The sequence below is a fragment of the Bubalus bubalis genome, chromosome 6 (assembly GCF_019923935.1).
Source record: "Bubalus bubalis isolate 160015118507 breed Murrah chromosome 6, NDDB_SH_1, whole genome shotgun sequence".
Classification (NCBI taxonomy): Eukaryota; Metazoa; Chordata; class Mammalia; order Artiodactyla; family Bovidae; genus Bubalus; species Bubalus bubalis.
The window spans coordinates 74,707,022-74,733,179 of NC_059162.1; the positions used below are offsets into that span (position 1 = coordinate 74,707,022).

The window sequence follows — 26,158 nt, forward strand, 5'->3', positions numbered from 1 at the left end:
GTATATCTTTCTTTTTCCCCTTTGCTTTTCACTTTGCTTCTTTTCACAGCTATTTGTAAGCCCTCCTCAGACAGCCGTTTTGCTTTTTTGCATTTCTTTTTCTTGGGGATGGTCTTGATTCCTGTTTCCTGCACAATGTCACGAACCACTTTATCAGATCTAGTCCCTTAAATCTATTTCTCACTTCCACTGTATAGTCATAAGGGATTTTATTTAGGTCATACCTGAATGGTCTAGTGGTTTTTTCCACTTTCTTCAATTTCAGACTGAATTTGGCAATAAGGAGTTCATGATCTGAACCACAGTCAACTCCTGGTCTTGTTTTTGCTGATTGTATAGAGCTTCTCTGTCTTTGGATGCAAAGAATATAATCAGTTTGATTTCGGTGTCAACCATCTGGTGATGTCTATGTGTAGAGTCTGCTCTTGTGTTGTTGGAAGAGGGTGTTTGCTATGACCAGTGCATTCTCTTCACAGAACTCTATTAGCCTTTTCCCTGCTTCATTCTGTACTCCAAGGCCAAATTTGCCTGTTACCCCAGGTGTTTCTTGACTTACTACTTTTGCATTCCAGTTTCCTAAAATGAAAAGGACATCTCTATTGGGTGTTAGTTCTAGAAGGTCTTGTAGGTCTTCATAGAACTGTTCAACTTCAGCGTCTTCAGCGTTACTGGTCGGGGCATAGACTTGGATTACTGTGATACTGAGTGGTTTGCCTTGGAAATGAATAGAGAATATTCTGTCATTTTTGAGATTGCATCCAAGTACTGCATTTCAAACTCTTTTGTTGACCATGATGGCTACTCCATTTCTTCTAAGGGATTCCTGCCCACAGTAGTAGATATAATGGTCATCTGAGTTAAATTCACCCATTCCAGTCCATCTTAGTTTGCTGATTCCTAGAATGTTGATGTTCACTCTTGCCATCTCCTGTTTGACCACTTCCAATTTGCCTTGATTCATGGACCTAACATTCCAGGTTCCTATGCAATATTGCTCTTTACAGCATTGAACCTTGCTTCTATCACCAGTCCCTTCCACAACTGGGTATTGTTTTTGCTTTGGCTCCATCCCTTCATTCTTTCTGGACTTATTTCTCCACTAATCTCCAGTAGCATATTGGGCACCTACTGACCTGGGGAGTTCATCTTTCAATGTCCTGTCTTTTTGCCTTTTCATACTGTTTGTGGAGTTTTCAAGGCAAGAATACTGAAGTGGTTTGCCATTCCCTTCTCCAGTGGATCACATTCTGTCAGATCTCTCCACCATGATCCGGCTGTCTTGGGTGGCCCCACAGGGCATGGCTTAGTTTCATTGAGTTAAACAAGGCTGTGGTCCATGTGATCAGATTGGCTAGTTGTCTGAGATTGTGGTTTCAGTCTGTCTGCCCTCTGATGCCCTCTCTCAGTGCCTACTGTCTTAGTTGGTTTTCTCTTACCTTGGACATGGGGTATCTCTTCATGGCTGCTCCAGCAACCCGCAGCCACTGCTCCTTACCTTGGACATGGGTAGTCTAGTCAATAGAGAGTCTAGTTTTGCTCAGATTGTTAATCCTTTTTAAAAGCAGGTTAAATTTAGTGTTTCTATTTTATTAGAGTTTACCATTGAATCAGTATATTTGAAGTATTGTAGAACTAATATGTAGGATGAAAAAAATAGAAAGTACATTTCAGTAATTTAAATAAGTATACTTGTTCATGCTAGAATTCTTGAGTCCAAAATCAATCAACTCTTTTTCACCTAAAGGCAAACTATTATTATTTCTTAGTTGATGATCACTATGTGTTAACTGTAGATTATTTACCTTATCTACTTTTTTTGCTAATCATATGTGAGCTCTTTCATTTTTTTTAAACCTCCCTTTTTGGAGAAAATCATAGATGTGATTTCAAACACTTTATTAGAGATTATTTAGAGGTGAGTTTGTAAAATTGTGCTGTTAGACATTTAAAAAAATACTGTATAATTGACTAACAGTGTTATTAGTTTCAGGTGTGCAAAAATCAGTGCTATTTTTATACATTGCAAATGATCACTGCTGTTTTACTATAGATTAATGGTTATTTGGGCTTCTGATTTGGTGCTAGTGGTAAAGAATCTGCCTACCAGTGCAGAAGTTGCAAGAGATGTGCGTTTAATCTCTGGATCAGGAAGATCCCCAGAGTAGGAAACGGCACACTACTCCAATATTCTTGCCTGGAAAATTCCATGGACAGAGGAGTCTAGCGGGCTACAATCAATGAGGCTACCAAGAGTCAGACAAGATTGAGCGACTGAGCACAGCACAATGGTTATTTGTCATTTATTACAGGAATGCATAAATTAAATGCCATAAATTGAATTGACATTTTAGGGGAGCCTTTACTTGTGATACCAATAGTTAACTCTGCTTGTTTTTGCCATTTTTCAATAAAGGTATTAGAAAATAGAGCTGAACAGAAAATACTATACCTGGAATGAGTATGCCAGAAGCATGTGTTTTTTGTTTTGTTTTTTTAAATTGAGTAGAAATATTGAGCAATAAGAATAGATGTTGAAATCAATAGAAAAATGCTTTAAATTTATAGAAGGTTTTCTAATATATAGTTAGTCTCAGGTATTTTATGTGCTTTAGCCATTACAAAGATACTTTTAAGCTATCACCAGTAGGACATTTAGTTGTTTTTTCCACTATTCACGACCGAGAGTCTAGTTTCTAACATTTGTATGGTTCTTTGTAATTAAAAATGCTTTAAAATATATTATTTTGCCATCAAATAGCTTTATAAGTTAATGGGGATGCGTATTATTTACGTTTTAAAGATTCGGGAACCTGGGTTTAGAAATTATACAGCAAATTGTAAAGCCAGGGTTTTCATCTTCTTACTTCATCCCTCTTGCTTTTTCTGCTACATGCTACTTATATTCTTAACCAGTGCTCTTAAATGCAGAAACTTGTGAAAACTAGTTTCTAGATGTAAAACAAACTTCTTTATAGAATTTACTGGATTTAGTGTGGATTGGATTATGACATTTTCCTCAGTACTGTAGCCAAATAATACGTAAATTATATTATAAATTGAAGTACTATTAAATTTGTTTAGAAAAGCTGTTAGTTTCTGTAAACACTGAAAGTAGTCTAAATATATCAATTCATTCTTGAATTATGTTAAAATATATAAGCTCAGGGTACATGTAAAATATATATTTCCTATTCAAACTATAAGGTTGAGAATAGTGGAAACTGTAAGTGGAAGAGGGCTTCCCTGGTGGCTCAGTGGTAGTGTATCCACCTAATAGCATAGAAGGTGTGGGTTCAATCCCTGGGTTGGGAAGATCCCCCTGGAGAAGGAAATGGCTACCATTCCAGTATTTTTGCCTGGGAAATCCCATGGACAGAGGAGCCTGGTGGGCTACAGTCAGTCCATGGGGTCATAAAAGAGTCGGACACAACTTAGTGACTAAATCAACAACAGCAGCAGTAAGTGGAGAATCTGCAATATGGATTAGGGAGAAATTGCTTATTAAAGTCTTAAGAAAAAGAAAACCTTTACTTTTCTTCTGTTTTTGTTTTCCATTTTGCCTTTTATGAGATATTCAGGAGGTAAGAGAGATGTAAACCAATATTTTTCTCTATTGAAATATCTTTGTGTTTCACTAAATATGTATTACAGGATTAAAGCATTTGGATTGTAATTCAAATCTCTTGGAAACTATTCCTCCTGAATTGGCCAGCATGGAATCACTAGAATTGCTATATTTGAGAAGGAATAAATTACGTTTTCTACCAGAATTTCCTTCTTGTAAACTATTAAAGGTACTATTTAGTTTATTAAAGATACATTTTCTGAAAGTTAATCATGAAAATGAAAACTTAAACTTATTTTACATTGAGAATATGTATTAGTTATGTGTTTTTTTCTTATAATTTTACCTTTCAGAATTTTATTATGATTGAATATATTAATGGTATTGTTAATAACAGATTTTTTTTAAAAAAGAAATAATCGGTTTTAAAAATAAGAATTTGCCCATTTCATCTGGAGGGTAGTTTATAACTCAAGAAGTAGTATTAGGTTGGTGCAAAAGTAATTGTGGTTTTGCATTGTTGAACTTTGCCAGTTGGTATTGGAATACATTCTTAAATAAATGGTTATGTTATATATCATTTTAATGTACATTTCTTTATATTTTTGCTAATGACATTGCTTGCTGTTTATTTTATAATTATTTTAGACTATAGAAATGATGTTAGACAAAGAGCAAATTCAAGCAATTTTTTTGAGTTTAGAATGGGTCGGAAAGCAGCAGAAACAGCTCGCCACATCAACATCACAATGCATTTGGCCCAGGAACTGCTACGTACAGTGCAGTGGTGGTTCAAGAAGTTTTGCAAAAGAGATGAGAGCCTTGAAGATGCAGAGCATAGTGGCCAGCCATCAGAAGGTGACAACCAATTGAGAGTATCATTAAAGCTGATCGTCTTAAAACTACATGAGAAGTTGTTGAAGAACTCATTGTTGACCATTCTACAGTTGTTTGGCATTTGAAGCAAATTGGAAAGGTGAAAAAGTTCAGTAAGTGGGTGCCTTATTAGCTGACTGAAAATCAAAAAAATCATCTTTTTGAAGTGTCTTCTCTTATTCTATGCAACAATGAATCATTTCTTGATCAGATTGTGACTTTTGACCAAAAGTGTATTTTATACGACAACCAGCAATGACCAGCTAGGTGGTTGGACTGAGAAGAAGCTCCAGGGCACTTCCAAATCCAAACTTGCACCAGAAAAGGTCATGGTCACTATCTGGTGGTCTGTTGCCTGTCTGATCCACAACAGTTTTCTGAATCCCGGCAAAACCATTACATCTGAGAAGTATGCTCAGCAAATCGATGAGATGCACTGAAAACTGCAGCATCTGCGGTTGGCATTGGTCAACAGAAATGGCCCAGTTCCCCATGACAGCGCCTGAATGCACGTCATATAACCAACACTTCAAAAGTTGAATGAATTGGGCTATGAAGTTTTCCCTTATTTGCCATATTCACCTGACCTGTTGGCAACCGACTACCGCTTCTTCAAGCATCTCGAAAACTTTTTGCAGGGAAAGCACTTCCATAACCAGCAGGATGCAGAAAATGCTTTCCAAGAGATCATCGAATCCTGAAGCACAGATTTTTATTCTATAGAAATAAACTTATTTTTTCATTGGCAAAATTGTGTTGATTGCAATGGTCCTATTTTGGTTAATAAAGATGTGTTTAAGCCTGGTTATGAGTTGGACACAACTAAGTGACTGAACAACAGCAAAATAATGATTTAAAATTCACAATCCAAAACCTCAATTACTTTTGTACCAACTTAATAGATGATGAAGCTAACAAAGTAAGTTGGGACCATAGTGTAGGAAGCCTGGAATACCAGGAAAAAATGTGTGTCTAATTCTTTAAGTTGCCAATTCATATTTACCTCATCAAAAGATCTGTTTAAAATTAATTACTTTTTTTTTTGGTATTAAGTATATGCATTAACATTGTATTTAAATTTGCCATAGTTTGCTTTCCCTTATGTATACTTTCATGCATTGAGTTTCTTTAAGCAAAATGGTGACAGTGATATAAATAACTGAAAAAGTTATCATTTAATAAGATTAATTATCTGATAATCATAGATTCTGCTAAGGGGAAATCAGTATGTATTATAACAATACATTATTATAAATCATGAATACAAATTTTGAGTAACAAACATTTATTATAATATAAATAACTTTTTAATATATACTGATTTGTTTTAAAACTTTAGTTTTTCATCAGTATAGCTCTTGGATTTGTATTTTTGTTCTATAAATGTAACTACTAAATCATTTCTCTACCTTGGTTTTTTAAACTTTGAACTTTCTGCTGAATTAAGCCTTTAATTATTTTTAAATTACTAGGAAATTCTTGAAAATTTTCTTTTATGTTATTTTTCTGTAACTGTAAAATAGCTTAGATATAGTTAAAAATTTAAGCAACTTAGTCATTAGAAAATTATGTTTTTTCCATGTGTTTTTCAGTTATTTGAAATTAAGATTTCAGTTTTACTTTCATTATCTAGCATAAAATTGAATACAAAAATACACATGATTGATCTTTGGTTTTGTAGGAATTACATGTAGGAGAAAACCAGATTGAAATGTTAGGGGCAGAACATCTTAAGCATCTGAATTCTATCCTTGTGCTAGACCTGCGAGATAACAAGTTAAAATCTGTTCCAGATGAAATTACACTCCTGCAGTCTTTGGAAAGACTTGATCTAAGCAACAATGATATTAGTAGGTAAGTTTAAGAAGGAATGATATGAAATCATGTCTGTATTTGATTATAATTCATAGGTTAAAACATGCAGAGATCTTTTTTATAAGTTGAATTCAATAAATGTTTATTTAGCAGGTGTCATGTGCAGACCTACAAAGGGTAATTAGATTTTGTTCTTGGCAGCAAGCTTAATACACTAATGGAATCAGTTGTATTTACAAGTGACTCCTGCGGAGCTCAGTTGGTAAAGCATCTGCCTGCAATGCGGGAGACCTGGGTTCAATTCCTGGCTCGGGATATCTGCCTGGAGAATGTAATGGCAACCCACTCCAGTATTCTTGTGTGGAGAATCCATGGACAGAAGAGCCTGGACGGGCTACAGTACATGGGATTGTACGAGTCGGACATGACTTAGTGGTATTTTTCTTTCGTTTCTTTCTAAACCACTAGAACATGAACTCGAGGATGGGTAGGTTTTTATCTCTTTTTTTCACTGCTCTAACTTCTATGTCAGTGCCTGGGTTCATGGAAGCTGCCTGATAGATATTTGTTGAATTTGTTAAATGACTATAAAACCATGGGAAAGATATGGAATACTTTGGGGACTTATAGACGATACAGGGATCATAATTTATTGAGAAAAGTCAGGGCAGACTTTGTGTAAGAAGTAAAATTTTAGATGATGTTATAGAATTGGGACCAGAGTGAAGCAGGTTAATTGCCTAGAGCACAGAATTTAAAAATGTACTCAGTGGGGCATGCCTTACTCTAGTTGAGACATCCATCTTTCAAGGATGACCACAGTTTTCAAGTTCATATATACGGTGGTCAGAATGACTCACTTGGCAGGAGAAAACTACAAACAAAGCTCTGAAAGTTTAGAAAATAAATTATAGGTATATGTTCAGAGGACAGTGAGGAATCAGGTTTAGTAGGGTACATGTAGTGAGATATTTAGGTCTTGAAAGATAAGCTGAAGCCATGTGAAAGAGGTCCTTGAAATCCCTATGAAGAGTCAGTTTTCATTGGTTAAGAGATGGAGAGATTAAAAGCAAAATTAACTTGATTGTAACCTTGTAAGTTGATGATGATAGTGGGTTGAATGCTTTGGATAGGAGTGGGTTTATAGATGGGAATTCTAAATAAGTTCTATTAGATTAATGTAGTAATAATTAACTTGAAAAGGCACACTTGGTATGTCCAGTTTACTGTGTTGACAGCTTTTTAGATTCCTCTCATATAATAAGGACCTAAACTGTAGTGACAATGAGAATGGAAAGACAAGGAAAGATGTGAGAGGTGTGATGAGTTAGGTTGAGTATTTAGCAATTGATTGTGTTGGAGAGGCAGAGGAAGAGGATAGTGAGCAAAGACTCATAAAAGCTTATAAAACCATAATATTTAGAGATGGAATTACTTTACAGATACATAAAAAATAAAACTCAGACTTATCTAGGGTTGTAAACCGGTTAGGTGTCTGCAGTTTTGTATTTGGATGTCAGAAACCTGTTTTGTTATGAACAGGGAAAAGGTTAAGCAAGGTAGACTTTCTTCTTGGTTTATATTTCAGTAACTACTTTACAAAGTCAGAATTGTTTTCACAATGTACATATGGCATATGGTACATCTTGACCATCAATTTGAATACTTGGACAGTGACCATTCTTTTCAATCACTTTTATTTATGACATAATTAATAAGTGAACGGATATTCCTAAAAGTACTTATAACTAATGAATGAAAGAATTGCTTGCCTCATAAATATTGACATGTACGCTTTTCCTCATGTTAGTCACTCAGTTGTGTCTGACTCTGTAACCTTATGGACTGTAGCCCACCAGTCTCCTCTGTCCATGGAATTTTTCAGGCAAGGAATACTGGAATGGGTTGCCATTTCCTTCTCCAGGGGATCTTCCTGACCGAGGGATCGAACCCACATTTTCTGTGTCTTTTGCATTGTAGGCAGATTCTTTACCATCTGAGTCACCAGGGAGTTACCTTTCTCCCCATAGCAGTTTTATTATGGCTACTAGTAATAGGTAAAAACAGTAGAAAGGAAATATTTAAAACAAAAATGATGATAAATACTATTTAAGTAATCAGTACAAATATTTCTGATATGTATATTTCTCTTTCTCCAGAGCTCTGGATATAAAGTGTGTATATATCACAGGGCCTAGAACATAATGAAGCTAGTAAATATTTTCTTTACTTTCATCTAACCTCATACTTCCTAGACATTACTACTACTACTACTAAGTCACTTCAGTCATGTTCGGCTCTGTGCGACCCCATAGACGGCAGCCCACCAGGCTCTGCCGTCCCTGGGATTCTCCAGGCAAGAACACTGGAGTGGGTTGCAATGTCCTTCTCCAATGCATGAAAATGAAAAGTGAAAGTGAAGTCGCTCAGTCATGTCCAACCCTCAGCGACCCCATGGACTGCAGCCTTCCAGGCTCCTCCGTCCATGGGATTTTCCAGGCAAGAGAACTGGAGTGGGGTGCCATTGCCTTCTTCGTCCTAGACATTAAGACCATTCTTTTCATTTTGTACCCCTCCAGAATCTCCTTTAACAACATTGATTCCTTACAATGCTACCAGAGTAGTTTTTATAAAATACAAGTTATCAGCTTTTTCTTCAACTAAAAAACTGATGGTTCTCCATTGTTAGAGCACTTTTTCCTAAATATGGCTATGTATTAGAACCACAAGAAAAGCTTTAAGAAGAAAATGCAGATACAGAGACAGTAGTGAATCAGAATCTTTAGCAGTGGGACCTTAGAATTGCTTTGGTTTTGTTTTTTAAAGTTCCTGAGAGATTTTGATACATCTGGTTTTCTAACCAACAATTAGGAATCACTGTCTTGCAAGATAAAGTGCAGGATTTTTAGCATAATAGTCAAGTACATCTCACAGTCAGACTTCATCATTCTCTCTTTTTCATCTTTCAGTCCCACAAGTATCTTATGACTACATTGAACTGTAAATATGCTGACTTTTTCTTTCTTCATTTTCTTTACCTTAGAATGCCCTTTTCCTGCTTGACTCCCTAATGGAATTCTGTTCTTTTAGGTCCAAATCCAGGCTTTGCTACTTCCTTCTCCCTTTAGTCCTTTTTCTAATTTCTACTTCCCTAGTCTGAAAGCAGCTTTACTTGTTTAGCATGTATCTAATTATATATATATATAAAAAATAGACAGTTTAATGAGTTTTGACAACGGTATGTATTGGTGTAATTCACTGTCACCGTAGTGAACGTTTCTGTTTTCCTAAAGTCTCTTCATACCCTTTGCAGTCAATCCACTTTTCATACACCCAACCCCTAGCAACCACTGATGAGCTCTGTCACTGGACTTTTCTTTTTTTAAGTATCATATGAATGAAGTCACAGCATGTAGTTTTTGTGCTTTCTTTCATGTAGTATAACGCTTCTGTGATTGATTCGTGTGGTTTTTGTCTTAGTAATTTATTCATTTTTATTGCCGAGTGGTATTCCATTATACAGATATGCCACAATCTTTTCATCTCTTCAGTAGTTAGTTGATGGATGTTTGGATTGCTCTCAATTTTCTGACTGTTGTGAACATTCATGTAAGTCTCTATTGGACATAATTTTCATTTTTCCTGAGGAAATATGTAGGAGTGGGATTGCTTAGTTGTATGGTAAATGTGTGTTTGAAAAACCTCCCACTTACCAAAGTGGCTGTGCTATTTTACATGCTCACCAGCAACATATGATAATTCCTGTATTTTGGTTAGCCATATATGTGTCCTTTTCTTTTGTTCATCTGAAAAGTTTTTAAGGGAAAGGACCTTGATATCCCTACAACAATTCCTAGTATATTATAGATGCTTAATAAATTTTGAGATTTAATGTTTATGTGTATCAACAGGTTTTATCTTGTGTACCAAAAAAAAAAAAAAATGACTTTCCTTTTTGAATGAAAATCTGAAGTATATGATTAAAAATTACTCTTTATGATTTTTTCATTTAGGAATTTTTTTATTTGCTAACATTTACTTTTTAGCACTGTCTCAGTTCAGTTCAGTCGCTCAGTTGTGTCCAACTCTTTGCGACCCCACGGACTGCAGCATGCCAGGCCTTCCTGTCCATCACCAACTCCTAGAGTTTACTCAAACTCATGTCCATAGAGGCGGTGATGCCATCCAACCATCTCATCCTCTGTCATCCCCTTCTCCTCCTGCCTTCAATCTTTCCCAGCATCAGGGTCTTTTCTAATGAGTCAGTTCTTCACATCAGGTGGCCAAAGTATTGGAGTTTCAGCTTCAGCGTCAGATCTTCCAATGAACACTCAGGACTGATATCCTTTAGGATGGACTGGTTGGATCTCCTTGCTGTCCAAGGGACTCTCGAGAGTCTTCTCCAACACCACAGTTCAAAAGCATCAATTCTTCAGCTTTCAGCTTTCTTTATAGTCCAAATTTCACATCCATACATGACAACTGGAAAAACCATAGCTTTGACTAGACGACCTTTGTTGGCAAAGTAATATCTCTGCTTTTTAAAATGCTGTCTAGGTTGGTCATAACTTTCCTTCCAAGGAGCAAGCGTCTTTTAATTTCATGGCTACAGTCACCATGTGCAGTGATTTTATAGCCCCGAAAAATGAAGTCTGTCACTGTTTTCATTGTTTCTCCATCTATTTGCCATGAAGTGATGGAACCAGATGCCATGATCTTAGTTTTCTGAGTGTTGAATTTTAAGCCAGCTTTTTCACTCTCATCTTTCATTTTCATCAAGAGGCTCTTTAGTTCTTCTTTGCTTTCTGCCATAAGAGTGGTACTATCTACAATTTAGGAAATATTTTATAGCTCACATTCTTTTTCTAATAATCCTAATATGACAGTATTGAAACAATTCTTATTTTTTTTAAACATGTTTGGCATTTATCTTGAAAGGAAATATTTTAGGCCTGAATTAACTTGGGTTTTCTTTGACACTATTTTATGATGTAAAGCTTGTCATATGTTGCTTGTTTTATAATCAACTACTTGGTTGAATTATACTTATCCCTGATGTTTTCCTTGAAATCTATTTAATCTTTTATAGTCTGCCCTGTTCATTGGGAAGACTTCATTTGAAATTCCTGGCGCTTGAAGGAAATCCTTTGAGAACCATTCGAAGAGAAATTATAAATGTAAGCATATTTAGAATTCACCTCTTGTTTTTAAACTTGATATTGAAACATACACATGATCTATTAATATGAAACTGCAGTGTATGTCTGGTGAATACGTTTTTATCCCCTCTTTTCAGAAAGGAACCCAAGAAGTCTTAAAATACCTACGAAGCAAGATTAAAGGTACTCTTCTATTTTCTCCCATATTTTAAAAGATAACGTGAAAAGTGGTGAAGTGTTAATTGTATATAAATTTGCATATAGTTTTAGTACAAATATTTAGAGGAAATGGCCCCTGGTGGATGTGGCTCTGATCTGACTCCATGAGACCATAATATGCTGAAATTATGAAAACACTCTTAAATTCACAGTAATACTGTTCTGTCCTTAATCTCTGAGTTGTGTTATAGGGTACCAGTTAGAAATTATAATAAAGATTCTGGCAGCACCTATGCTTTACCTTTGTAAAAGAACAAAACTTGACTATTACTGTATAAAATAAGGATTCTGTTGACTGGGAAGTATATTAACAGATTTGAATAATGATGTTGAGTGTCGTGTGCTTATTAGCCATTTGTACACCTTTGGTGAAATATCTTGAGTTCTTTTGCCCAATTTTTAATTTTTTAATTGTTGATTCTTTATGTATTCTAGGTATAAGTCTCTTGTCAGATACACAATTTGGAAGTGTTTTCTAGGCATCTGTGTGTTGTCTTTTCATTTTCTCGATAGCGTCCTTTGAAACACAAGTTTTTTTTTTAATTTTAATAGTCATTTTCTTTTTTTGCTAATGCTTTTTGTTTCATATCTAAAATTTCTTTGCAAAATCCTGTTTTATGAAGATTTTCTACTTTTTTTTCTTCTAAGAGGTTTATACTTATGCTCTTACATTCATGTCTTTGATCCACTGTGAATTAATTTTTATAAACGCTGTGAGATAAGGGTTCACTTTCATTTTTTGCATGTGATTATGCAGTTTCTGTGTACCATTTGTTGAAAAGTCAGCTTTTCTCACTGAATAGTCTTGGCGTTGTTTTTGTTGCGTATCAGTTAACCATGAGTGTAGGGTTCATTTTAGACTCACAAGTTTCTTCCATTGATCTTTATTCCTGTCCGGGGCCAGTGCTACAGTATACTGGTTACCACTGCTTTGTAATAAATTTTGAAATTGGAAGGTGTGTAAGTCCTCCTGCTTTATTCTTCTTTCAAAATAGTTTGTTTTGACTGTTCTGGGGTTTTTTTGCAATATCATAAACATTTTAGAATCCGCTTGTTAATTTCTACAAGAAGTAAGTTATCATTCTGATAGGGATTGCATTGAATCTGGATCCATTTATGGAATATTACCATCTTGGTTTTTTTAATCAAAAAGGCAACAAATGTAAATGTACAAGAAAATATAGTGCAAAGTAAATCTGTTTCTCACAATAGTGTCCCCCCCACAAGAGGCAATTGCCTTTCTCTTTACATTCTCTTTGATGCTGATTATTAAAAGTAGCTCTTTGGAAAGTATTGAGAATATTCTATTTTAATAGTCATGCTAATATAAATGTACATTTAAAAATAATGCTGGGTTTTGTTGCTGGTTTAATATTGTCTCTGCAGATGTAATTTGGCAGTATATATTACATATTCTTTGAAGTGGCATAACCAAACTGCTAGGGAACTTCTAAATAGCAAAGCATTTCACTTGAAATCAGTGTTGTCCTCTGTGTCTTTTATCTCTATTCGATAGTCTGTCATTTATTATGTTATTTCTGTAAATAAAGTATTTACATGGATGTATTTGTGTGGAAAAATAGTTTAATAATGATTGACTAATGAATGTCTGAGGAGCTTAAGGCAAGAGAAGTATACTTAGTATCATTCAACAAGTTTCATTAAATGCCTGCTGGGTTGAGGAAAGATCAGGGATACTGCTAATTTTTCTTTTAATGTTCTTTTGGCAAGCCTCTGTTCTTAATGTGACTATTAGGACTATTCCATCATTTCCACATTGCTAAAAATTGTCTTATTTTATTTATGTCTAAATGGCTGAAGTCTCTTTCTCCAAAAAAATCACAAAGCCATTTCTTTTAATTGTGGATGATTTTTGTTTGTTTTGCTTTTTATGCTGTAAAACATTAAACATTATGTGTTAAGCATTAAACAGTCTCTAGAAGTTGGTGAAGGAGTTGGTTGTATGTAAATGTGAGTAGGTATGCGTGTTAGGAAATACCTAGTGAAAATACAGTCTTACATTTGCTAGGAAAAATCTTAGTGAATATAACTAATGTACCAAAAGCTTACTAGGCTATGCAAATTGCCAGATTTTAAATGATTGGGGATAATCAGCTTCATTGTGTCCTAAACTGAAAAGATAGGCAGATGCCTGTTTGGTAGACATTTTTGGAAAATAGTACTTTTCCTTTGTTAACAAATTCCTTCGTTGGAAGGAATACTATTTTTGCTTGTCATTGTTTCTTCTGAGACATTGTAGTTACTCTTTATCCTTTCCTACTCCTAAATTTTCTTATGGTAAGATTTATTAAAAGATTTTGAACTTTTTATCTTTTTTCTATTACATAAAGATCAAACTATACCTAGATTTGAGTTATTGGAAATAAAGCATATGGAAAGACATTTTCACCAATAGTATCTAAAAATCATGTGTACTATTTTAAAGTATTTTCAGGAATTTTTAAATGACTTTGTAGTATAAATATTAGTTTTATATAATTTTTCTTTTGCCAGATGATGGACCTAGCCAAAATGATTCTGTTACTGAGACTGCCATGACACTGCCAAGTGAATCTAGAGTCAATGTGCACACCATCATCACATTAAAAATGTTAGACTATAGGTATGTAATTCATTTTCTTAAATGTTGTAAAACACATAGGTAACTTTCAGAAATAATTCTTCAGAAAAAAGGACAGTTGGTGAAGAAGAATTCATCAGAGTGCATTAGTACTTAGAATAATAGCAATTGCAAAAAAAGTGATGAGGTAGAAGCATATACAATGAATTTAAGTCCATTCCTTAGGTGATTTGTTTATTATGCTTAAGGAGGTTGATATATGGTTAATAGTAAATTTTTTATAATATTTTATAATTGTAAAATACAAGACACAGTATTGTTTGGTAATAAAATTTTCTGACTCAGTAACCAGCATCCAGAGAGAATTTTATATTGGAGGGAGGTCATATATTGGTAACTAAGAAGTGTAAGTATCATTTATTTAATGAATACCTCAAGCAGACAAAGCTTGAGAGGTTGTACTGTTTATATATCCGAATTCAAGTCAAATAATATGTTATAATAACGTGCTCTCAGATCAGATCAGATCAGTTGCTCAGTCGTGTCCGACTCTTTGCGACCCATGAATCGCAGCACGGCAGGCCTCCCTGTCCATCACCAACTCCCGGAGTTCACTGAGACTCACGTCCATTGAGTCAGTGATGCCATCCAGCCATCTCATGCTCTGTCGTCCCCTTCTCCTCTTGCCCCCAATCCCTCCCAGCATCAGAGTCTTTTCCAGTGAGTCAGCTCTTCGCATGAGGTGGCCAAAGTACTGGAGTTTCAGCTTTAGCATCATTCCTTCCAAAGAAATCCCAGGGCTGATCTCCTTCAGAATGGACTGGTTGGATCTCCTTGCAGTCCAAGGGACTCTCAAGAGTCTTCTCCAGCACCACAGTTCAAAAGCATCAATTCCTCGGCGCTCAGCCTTCTTCACAGTCCAACTCTCACATCCATACATGACCACTGGAAAAACCATAGCCTTGACTAGACGAACCTTTGTTAGCAAAGTAACGTCTCTGCTTTTGAATATGCTGTCTAGGTTGGTCATAACTTTCCTTCCAAGGAGTAAGCGTCTTTTAATTTCATGGCTGCAGTCACCATTTGCAGTGATTTTGGAGCCCCAAAAAATAAAGTCTGACACTGTTTCCACTGTTTCCCCATCTATTTCCCATGAAGTGATGGGACCGGATTCCATGATCTTAGTTTTCTGAATGTTGAGCTTTAAGCCAACTTTTTCACTCTCCACTTTCACTTTCATCAAGAGGCTTTTTAGTTCCTCTTCACTTTCTGCCGTAAGGGTGGTGTCATCTGCATATCTGAGGTTATTGATATTTCTCCCGGAGTGGCACATATATTAAACCTGTAATAGTTACAATGTTGGTATGTAAACCGAGGCAGAAGCCTAATGATGTTTGTATATTATGGGCATGTGTTTGACTGGAGAAAGAAGATACCTATGCAGAAATTGGAAGTGATTGTCAAGTATTCTTCAGTACTGTCTAAGGCAACAATGATAAAAACAGCCAGTACAGTCAGAAGTCTTTCAGTGATTAGTTCATGTTGGTATTGTATTGAAAAGAGTACATTCTCAAGTTAGATAGTGACAAGGTTTATTCAGTTATCCACAGAATCATCATCAATTCCTGGCCTCTTTTCTTTAATGTGTAGTATCAGTGGGTACTACCTCCTCAGCAGTCAGGATACAGTCTCCATTTCATATTTGCTGTGTTTCATTCACATAGAAATCACTACTCTAAGCCTTCCTTCTTTGACACTGTAATACAAGATAGTACTCATCCATCGTTGTAGTTGTGTCCTTTTCATAGCATATTAGTGTAGTAATTTAGCATGTTTTATTTTACACATAATATACCCATTTATTCTGGAGAAGGAAATGGCAACCCACTCCCGTGTTCTTGCCTGGAGAATCCCAGGGACGGGGGAGCCTGGTGGGCTGCCGTCTATGGGGTCGCACAGAGTCGGACACGACTGAAGCGACTTAGCAGCAGCAGCAGCATACCCATTTATTCAGTAGATATTTTTGGAACCTACTAGGTATCAAATTCTATGTTAGGTTTTGTAATATACCAAATGTTCAGACAGACTTGATTCCTGTCTTGGAATTTCTTAGCTTAGAATTCCTTTTATCTCTGGTTTCCACTCCCTCTACTCTGCATGGATATGATTTATTGAGTTTATTGAGTTTCTCTTCTATGCTGAACACTATGCTACTTTATATATGCTCTTTCTTTTAATTGTTTTAAGCAATGTATAAAGTAGTATTGAAAACTTTTTTTTTGGTGGGGTTAATCATTCCCGTTCTTTAAAGGCAGCAATATCACAAAAGCATAATAAAGGTAGCACTTAAGGCTATGCATCTTAGATTGTTTTGATTCTAAATTTATTGTAATTTGTTTTCCTTGGAGACTTGAATTGGACAGAAGTATTCTATTTAAAGTATAAATTATTTCCCAATCTTAAGGCATAAATGCCTTCAACTGAAGTTTTTAAAATAGCATAACTCTTCAAACTTTAATTTGGATAAATCAGTTCTCTGTGACTTGAGCAATTCTGATCAAAAAGGTAAAAGTGCTCCATCTGCACAGCAGAAAATGGAACCCAAAAGCAAAAGTGGAAGCATAATGACGGTGAAATTTAGGCTTTTTATCTCTCTGTATTATAGTGCTTTTCTCATACAGTTCTCCAGTATCACACATTATATGTAATATTTTTTTCTTGTTCATATAGTCGTTCATTTTTGGAATTCCTCTGAAGATTCTTTTTAGTGGATGAGGTTAGGAATTAAAAATTGTAAAAGAAGAACATAAGCCTAATGCCCAATTATAATATCAAATTGTTAAATTTGCAAATGTCAGAGTTCTACTGTACTTTCTTACTAAAATTATATTTTATTGAAAATATAACTGAAAATTTTAATGGAAAAGAAATGTAATGAAATGTAATGAAAAGAAAATGCCTTTAGATTCTAACTTCATAGAACTGAGGTTTAAGGAAGGTAAATTAACAAAGTATATTAATGAAAGAACCAGAAATAGTTTAGTCCAAGGCCATAACCCTGTGTACTTTGTCATGCTAAGTGAGGGAGAAACTGTTTAGGTTATGAGAAAACTAGTTTAGTATCATGTTGAACTTTTAAACATTGATTGTTTTCTGCAGTTAACTCTGTATCCAAAGAAAGTTGACAGCTAAACTCTATTAAGAGATTTTTAAGACAGGAGGCGAGATAGTTTTTAAAATTAAAGATTTAGCTGTTCTCTGCGGTACAAGAATCCCAAATACTGTTCCTTCAGTGTTCTGACTCTTGGACATCTTAGACTTTAAAGGTATCTGTTTTTGTTCATATTGAGTTTATGACTGTGAGTTTATGTCACACCAAAGGTGTGACACAAGGTGTTATGACACAATAGGGTGTCTGAATTCCTAACATTTTGTGAGTTGGTAGGTTTTTGTGGTATTCTTTACAGAGCTTCATAATAAACTACCTTGAAAAATCTCCTTATGAAATCTTTAAAGGCCTTTAAAATGAACAGCAGTGATCATGTCTTTCCAGATTGCTTAGAATGATGCACTTTAAAAAAAATGGTTTGTTTGGTTGCACCAGGTTTTAGTTTAGGCTCTCTGGATCTTCAGTCGTAGCTGGGGCATGCAGGATCTAGTTCCCTGACCAGGGCCCACTGCACTGGGAGCATGGAGTCTTAGGCACTGGACCACGAGCGAAGTCCCAGAATGATGCATCTTTAAACCATTTTTCATTTAGTGATAAACAGACAGCTTTGATTCCTGATGAAGTGTTTGATGCGGTAAAAAGTAACATTATCACTTCGATTAACTTCAGTAAGAATCAGCTGTGTGAAATTCCCAAAAGGTAAGAACTGTTCATGATGCTATTTCTATTAAGCTGTGACTCATTCTCAGTTGTACTTGCATCTTAGTTGCAATAATAATTATTTTTAATAGTTTTTTACTTAGGAAGTATACGTAAAATACCTTACATTGTTAATATTTGAGGGATTTGGTAAAATTTACTTAAGTATTTCCTGAGATAGGAATTAATAAAGTATTGCCTAGATTTTGGTGGGAAGTGCAGCGAGTCCATAATTAGTTTAAACAGACTGAATGGTTTCTTAAACTTCAACATACATTTAAAGTCCAGTAGAAATTCCTGGACAGATAATATTACAGCTGTTTTTAAAAATCTATTTTTATCAGTTACACATCCAAACTGACTGGGATTTTTTTGTGAGAAAAGTAAAAGTTACAGAAAATCTTAATTAGCAAAAATAATATAAGCTTTTTTCCTCTATGGTCAGCTTGTAGTTTTAAAGTTTTGACAGTGAATTCAAGTATTGATATTTAAAATTATTATTGTTTCAGGATTGTGGAACTGAAGGAAATGGTTTCTGATGTCAATCTCAGTTTTAATAAGCTTTCCTTTATATCCTTGGAATTATGTACACTTCAAAAATTGACTTTTTTAGATCTCAGGTATTTATTGATACTATTCTTCCCTTTTTTAATAATAATTTGTATTTTTCCTGATTTTTGCCCTTTCCCTCATGTTTTCCTAAGAAACAAAATTGGTCTTTATTAATAAAATTTTAGGAGTAATCTAAAAGTAAGCATTTAGGAAATATTTTAATCAGATGTCATTTGAAGTTATGTGATAAGACAATTATTTAAAATATTAGGAAATACTGACACTTTATTAGATTCATACTTAAGCAAAATTAAAATAGCACATGCAAAGTATTTGCTTCATATTGCTTTTTTCTTTTTTAACATAAAACTGCCCAAATGCTATGCTGGCACAATAGCTAGCATGACTTTATCATAAAAACAACCTATTTGGTTTCAAAATACATTAACCACACAAGGCAAGATAAAGAACACTATGATTGACAGCAAAAATAAAGGAAACTGTTTAAGGCTCTACAGAGGTAATAGGAAGTTTAATTTAAATATGTCCTATGTTTAAGTGACAGGATCAGAAGTGTCACAGGTTTTTGAGGGTGATAATAGGTATTTCAGGGTCAGATAGTCACTTATTTTTTTAGGCTTTAAAGCTTGGTTTGTGAAGTATATTTCTATTACCTGGGCTTCTGACTGCCCATGTATGTTGTTACTAGGTGTGGTTTTAGTTTATTAAAATGTAACTGCTCTTGCTCCACTCACACAATAGTTAAATTACAATAAGCTAATTATATCTGTTTGAAGATTTAGTCTTCACACAGAGACAAAAAATTTTTTCCTTATGCAGTTAAAACAAGTATATTAGCATGTATGCTCTTGCTAAATGTGGAACTATTTCTATTTTCCACGGACAATTACACTGGCAAAACAGTTTAAAATCACATTTTAGTTCAGTATCAAATGGAGCAGTGAGGATGAATCCCTGCTGCAGTGCTGCTGACTTTCTTTCTTTTCATCCCATCCTTGTGTGTGTGTGTGTCTATCGATGTGTGTGCCGCTGTCTATAACTATACCTGGAAATTTCTAATTAAGTGACTAAAATATGCTTTTATGTTTGATATCAGTATGTATAAGACTCTAGGAGAAGATATAGACCATCAGTTGGTATTCAGCATGGATTAATAAAGACAATAATGGAGAAAAATACAGAGAAAAGAAAAAAGGACACATGTTGAGTTGTACAAAGTATGGCATATTAATATATTAGGCTACACTTCTGAATGCAAAAATATAGGTTAGAGAAAATTACTCAGTGTGATAGATAACCACCTAGTTGGAGATAATTTTCTCACAAATGTTTTCTATTATTAGTAGTTTTGGGGCTTCTCTCTGGTGGGTCAGTGGTAGAGAATCCACCTGTGGATTCGACAGATGCAGGAGATGTGCATTCAGTCTCTGGGTTGGGAAGATCCCCTGGAGAAAGAAATGGTAACCCACTCTAGTATTCTTGCTTGGAAAATCCCATGGACAGAGAAGCCTGGTGAGCTACAGTCCATGGGGTCACAAACAGAGTAGGACATGACTTAGCAACCAAACAGCAACAACAGTAGTAGTTGTATGACCTCTAGAATATTTCTACCTTCCTGTTAACCTTCTAAATTTTTTCCCAGTTCATTTCAGTGGTAAATGAGATTCCCTTTACTTCTGTGTTTTATTGTAAGATCTTGAAAAGTTACACATTGTGCAAATTAAAATTCTAAACTAAAAGTAGAAGTGGTCTTCCTTAATACTTATATAGTAGAAAACTCTAAATTTCTAAATATACAGAATCTCTTTGCATTTGTTTCCTCTTTTTCTTGTAATTTTTCAATTATTCTTCAATTATTCTATATATGAAATATTTGTGTTAATCAAATACATAGAATACTTGTGATGTCAAATAATATAGTATTTATAGGCATGACCTAAAGGGCTCTGACTGTGGAAAGTATTGCTGATTGCAATTTGAAGTAGATAAGGGATTAGTTTACAGTGTTCACTCTGTTAAATCTATTACTAAAGAGTTGTTTGCATTACCAGTTGATTGCACTTTGGTATTAGAATTAGGCCCATTGATCAAATACTTAAAGCTCCTGACTGATTCAGAATTCTCAGGACACAGTCTTAATGAAATCAAGAATTGACAAACTGAGCTATGTAAATTTTTGTCCAATCAATACTTTAATTATAAATTTGGACAAATTTTTCAAATTTTGTAAATCATCTTTTTCTCTCTAATTTAGGAATAATTTTTTAAGTTCTTTGCCTGAAGAAATGGAATCATTGACACGGCTACAAACAATCAACCTTTCCTTTAATAGGTAAGAAACATCCTCCTCACAATTATTCTGTAGAAAATTTGTAGATCTTACTAGAGACTACTAGAGAATAAAGAGACAAACAAAAAGGCTGTATGCTTTTTCTTCGTTTAAATATCCAGGTTTATTGTCACTTAGTTCCACTTAGAGTTAAAAGTGATGTTGCCTTTTTAGAATTTTCACAACTGATGTCTACATTTTTTTGTTCTTTTTAACTATTTTAAGAAACCTGTAGCCTAGTAGGAAGACAAATATGCAAATAAATAGTTCTTATTGCTATAGAGGAAGCACAGTGCATACATAGGTATTTCCAGAGATTACTTGAAGGTGGAGGAGGTAGCTCTGAAACTGAGGCTTGGAGCACACAGGGACATGGCATCCTATGTAGAGCAAGTAGCATGTATTAATGCCCAAGGATATGAGAAAGTGATGTGTTTGGGACCCTTCAAGAAGTTTAATATGGCTCAGACCAAAAAGTGATGCAGCAGAAGAGTAGAAGTAACAAATGATATTGGGTGTGTAGCAGTAGCCAGCCCTTTCAGAGCTTTTTATGCTAGTGAAATTTAGATTGTATTTTGTAAACACTAAGATACTATAATAATTAATGAAAGCGAAAGTTGCTCAGTCGTGTCCGACTCTTTGCGACCCCCATGGATTGTATAGTCCGTGGAATTCTCCAGGCCAGAATACTGGTGTGGGTAGCCTTTCCCTTCTCCAGGGGATCTTCCCAACCCAGGGATTGAACCCAGGTCCCCCACATTGCAGGTGGATTCTTTACCAGATGAGCCACAAGGGAAGCCCAATGTAATAATCAAGAATAACTAATTTTTATTGGGAGCTTATTTATTAATACTTATTGTCTGCTGACACTGAACTAAGTACTTTATGTGTATTACCTGACTTAATCTTCACAAAAGCTCGGCATGGTAGGTTCTGTTACTATGTCCATTTAGAAATTGAGGAGTATAGAGCTGGGATTTGAGCCCAGGTGGTTTGACTCCAGAAGTTGGGCTCTTAACAACTATGTCATATTGTTTCCTATGATGAAAGTTGATTCTGGTAACAATTTAATATAAATAGTAGTGGCTAACATTTATTATATTACAGATACTGTCCCATGACCTTCCTATACATTCATTTAATCCTTGTAACAAGTATATAATTGTAGTACTGTTATTCATGCTCATTTACAGATAAGAAATCTAAGGCACAGTGATGTTAAAATACTGCCTATTAATTTTTTTCTATCTACTCAGTTATTTGTGTTTCTCGAGTATAGGTAATACCTTTGCTGTCATTGTTTAAAAATATAAGTACTTCTCAGATTCTTCTAATTTTTGTGAATTGAACTATCAGTTCTCTATTGAGTTGTGTATTCTAATTTTTATTAATTGAACTATCAGTTCTCTATTGATATGAACTATCAGTTCTCTGTTGAGTTGTCTATATCAGGGCCTTCCCTGGTAGCTCAGATGTTAAGAATCTGCCTGCAACGCAGGATACCCGTGTTTAGTCCCTGGGTTGGGAAGATCCCCTGGAGAAGGAAATGGCAACCCATTCCAGTATTCTTGCCTGGAGAATCCCATGCACAGTGGAGGCTGGAGGGCTACAGTCCACAGGGTTACAGAGTCCGACTCGACTGAAGTGACTAAGCATGCACTCACGCATTGAGCTATCAATTGCATTGTTAATTCTTTAGGAGCTGGCAAACCTAACCTTAACTTCTGTAACTGGTTAGCTGCATCATTTTTAATTATCTTGTTCATGGTTTGTGGGAGAAGTTGGAGGGACTACTCAAGATGATTTGGTCCATCTGTACTTCTGTTACTGACTCTTCCATCCCTCTGTAACTTCGGAGCTTCCTTAATGAATTTACCCTTCATTGTAGTTCAGTTTTTTTTAACATCAAGGCAGCAAAGGAAGGGCAGTATGGGGAAGTGAAAAGGCCACCACTATACAGCTCTCCTTCACCACATCCTTCTCTTTTCTAGTTGAGGCAGCAGTTTGCCTCACATTAAAACCAAGCTAGTTTCTTTTCCCCCCACCCAGGGATCCTGAAATGTTACTGAGAATTGCTCTGAGAGCCATCAACTTTCCCATCTCTCTTATGGCATCTTCAGGGTTACTTTGGATAAGAAACCAGCAATCTAGAGTTGTTTTATAATGTTTTCAAAAACCAAAATGAATATATTTTTGATTGTTGGAAAAATGACTGAATTAGTCATTTTTGAAGCCTAAGTCAAAGCAAAGTATAAATCTCTTTTACTTTAAATATTGGCAGTAATTCTGTTTCATAAGAAATAAAAGTAAACTAAGGAAGAATACCTACATGGAGACATTTTATAAAGAGCATTTCAGGAAGATTTCCTTGTCTCCTGAAGGAGAAAAGAAAAACATGGGGGAATTTACTCTGAACTTTTGTTTGATTTTTTTGTATAGTAAATGGAAACTGCTACAAGTCTGTCCACTTAACATATATTTCAAGGTTTCCAAAGCTTATCCATTTTTAAGAATTTTCTGAAAAATTTAAGTGCAGAACTTATACCAAATTAAAAAAAAAAAAAAAAAACCTTACATTAAGAAAGCTTTATGTCATTAGATCAAACCTCCATCATCTAGGGGATAATTTTGCCTCTGATTCCTGTTTGTTCTGTTCATATTCTAATAGGTTCAAAATACTACCTGAAGTTCTGTATCGAATTCCCACACTTGAAACAATTTTGATTAGTAATAATCAGGTTGGATCTTTGGACCCTCAGAAAATGAAGACAATGGAAAGTCTGATCACATTGGACCTTCAAAATAATGACCTCCTACAGATTCCACCAGAGCTTGGTAACTGTGTGAACTTAAGGTAAATGCTGAGTTTTTTCATGTATTCAGTTGTGGAAGTGTTTTTGTTTCTTTTTGTTTGTTTGTTTTTTGAGGTAGTCTTGCAGGCAAGTTGAAATAAAAAATGTAATGTCCTGTTAAAAATAAAAGGTAACAAGACTCTGAATCCCAATTCTGTTTTCCAAATTTTACCAAATTTATTTTTTAGTTTTGTTTATATAGCATGATATATGTGTAAGTATAGTACACATCTATCATACATGTTGATTGTTTTAGTGATACTTTTCTCATCCCTCTGTATGTGTATATAGCATGATATATGTGTAAGTATAGTACACATCTATCATACATGTCGATTGTTTTAGTGATACTTTCTCATCCCTCTGTATGTGTATAACCTGAAACTACTGCATAAAAACATCAGGGAAATGTCAACTCCTTAGCTGTGCAGATAGGGATTTTTAAAATCTGATTATAGACTACTACCAGTTGTTTCAAGCCCTGCGGGGTCTTTCGTACTCTGTGTTTGCTATTACCTCAGCCTCAAGTGCCTTTACCCTGCTTCTGTCAGTAATCAACCTAATTATCACCTTTGAAAACCTTTCCAAAACTCCAGGCAGAGTTAGTCCCTCCTAAGATTTCCCATCCTGCTTTGTTAGGACTTATTTATATCATTTCTTTGTCCTGTACAAGAGTTATCCCAGTGCCGAGAAAGTGGTAAGCACCTAATGAGTACTTGTTAAGTGAATATAAAGGGAATTTGAGACATGAACAGCAAGCCTAGTAGTTAAACAGAATGTGTCAGAAAAATTTAATTATTGAAAACTGCATATAATGGCTTAACATATTTTACTTTACTAGGGCAGCACTGATATCTTTGGTACCTCAATTATTGAATTATAGAAGGCAAGTGAGTTGATTCTTGTTATGTTCCATAAGTGTATTCTATAAAGTCTCTGAAAACCAACTTAGCAAATACTGAACCGTTACTCCCTAGGGGAAGCACAGAGTCAGGCTCTTTCAAGCTTCTGGTCACATTTTCATCAACCAATCCACACATAATCTTGTGTTATGTGTGTTTCTGCATTAAGATGCCTTATTTAATATTGTTGATTCATTCATATTGAATTATGGCTAAACAGTGCTATGATTTATGCCTGAATGAAGCTTATCTAACGTGTGTGTTTCCCTGTAAGATACATGACATCTTTCATGTGCTTAGAAAAACTAGAAATACGTCAGCATTATGCTTGCAGGCTATATTAAACAGCCAAATCACCAAGAAAAAGTACAATAATACAAAAAAAGTCACACTTAATAGACTATGGAAGGAACACTTGTTTATGGTATGAGAGCTGAAACAAGACAGAGCGTCACCTTTTTTTGTCCTCAGGGTTAAGTGACTCAAATTTTTTGCTGCTCTGTACATGTCCAAAATGATCTTCAAAGTGCCCCATGTATTGATTTGGAGGTGACTAATAAATTTTAGTGAGCAGGCAAATTAGCAAATTTGGAGTCTATGAGTAATGAAGATTGACTATAATTAATTTTTCTATAAATTAAGAAAATCGGTCTTTAAAAGAATTCCCATGGCACACAGATACATTTGAAGATATAATTTAGATCTACTGTATAATACGTTGTGAATCCTTTAACTTTTGTTTATATAAATACTTAAGTTATTGAAAATTAAGAAAAAAATCTCTTATAATTTATTTCATTAAATTAAATAAGTAAATCAACCAGCCCTTAGATCTTAAACTGTACTCATTTCAGAATATTTAAATAGATTTTATAAGTGCGTCTGGTCAAGGGAGGAAGTACAAAGACAGATGTGTTAATGTTCTGGTGTGGATAGGATATATTGACTATGTTATAGTCTTTGATATGAGTATTTGTCAGTTTGCTCATTCTAGCACGTGTGTAAATATAATTCAACCATTTAGTATATGGTCATTATAAGATTGAGGAGGTGATGGGTAAAATAATGATTCATATCACAGCTCTTCTATTTAATAACTAATCTTGGACATGTCTTTCTTATCTTCCTGAACTTGTGTTTCCTGTTTATAAAATTGAAATATTAATGGTACCTACATCATAGAATTGTCAAGCTCTTTAAGAGAGTCAGTGAATATAAGTTACTTAGAACCATACTTTTCATGTAATGAGTATTCAATTAATGTTATTTCAGTCATCATTATAGTTACAGTTCTGTTTAAATGCTTAGAATGAAAAGGGACAATTCAAAAAATAATACACATATTTTACTTATGAAATAGTAAATGAAATTAGAAGAAATGCCTCCCTAATGGAAAATGTTAAAATTCTGATTTCTCTC

At 34.8% G+C, this 26,158-nt stretch overlaps 1 protein-coding gene across 2 annotated transcripts in view; it reads left to right on the top strand.

Annotated features, from left to right (window-relative positions):
• LRRC40 (leucine rich repeat containing 40) overlaps positions 1 to 26,158 on the top strand; it is a 40,293-nt gene that overhangs the window by 12,643 nt on the left and 1,492 nt on the right. Inside the window, exons 6-15 of one of the 2 annotated variants that reach the window (XM_045166129.1) lie at positions 3,652 to 3,794; positions 6,123 to 6,295; positions 11,346 to 11,433; positions 11,553 to 11,598; positions 14,149 to 14,257; positions 17,976 to 18,083; positions 18,593 to 18,703; positions 20,911 to 20,988; positions 23,654 to 23,839; positions 24,679 to 26,121. In XM_045166129.1, the coding sequence (XP_045022064.1) occupies positions 3,652 to 3,794; positions 6,123 to 6,295; positions 11,346 to 11,433; positions 11,553 to 11,598; positions 14,149 to 14,257; positions 17,976 to 18,083; positions 18,593 to 18,703; positions 20,911 to 20,988; positions 23,654 to 23,839; positions 24,679 to 24,736 (1,100 nt within the window). In that variant the 3' untranslated portion in view covers positions 24,737 to 26,121. Of the gene's footprint in view, positions 1 to 3,651; positions 3,795 to 6,122; positions 6,296 to 11,345; positions 11,434 to 11,552; positions 11,599 to 14,148; positions 14,258 to 17,975; positions 18,084 to 18,592; positions 18,704 to 20,910; positions 20,989 to 23,653; positions 23,840 to 24,678; positions 26,122 to 26,158 lie in introns of those variants that run through there. The other variant, XM_045166128.1, reaches the window with a different exon arrangement.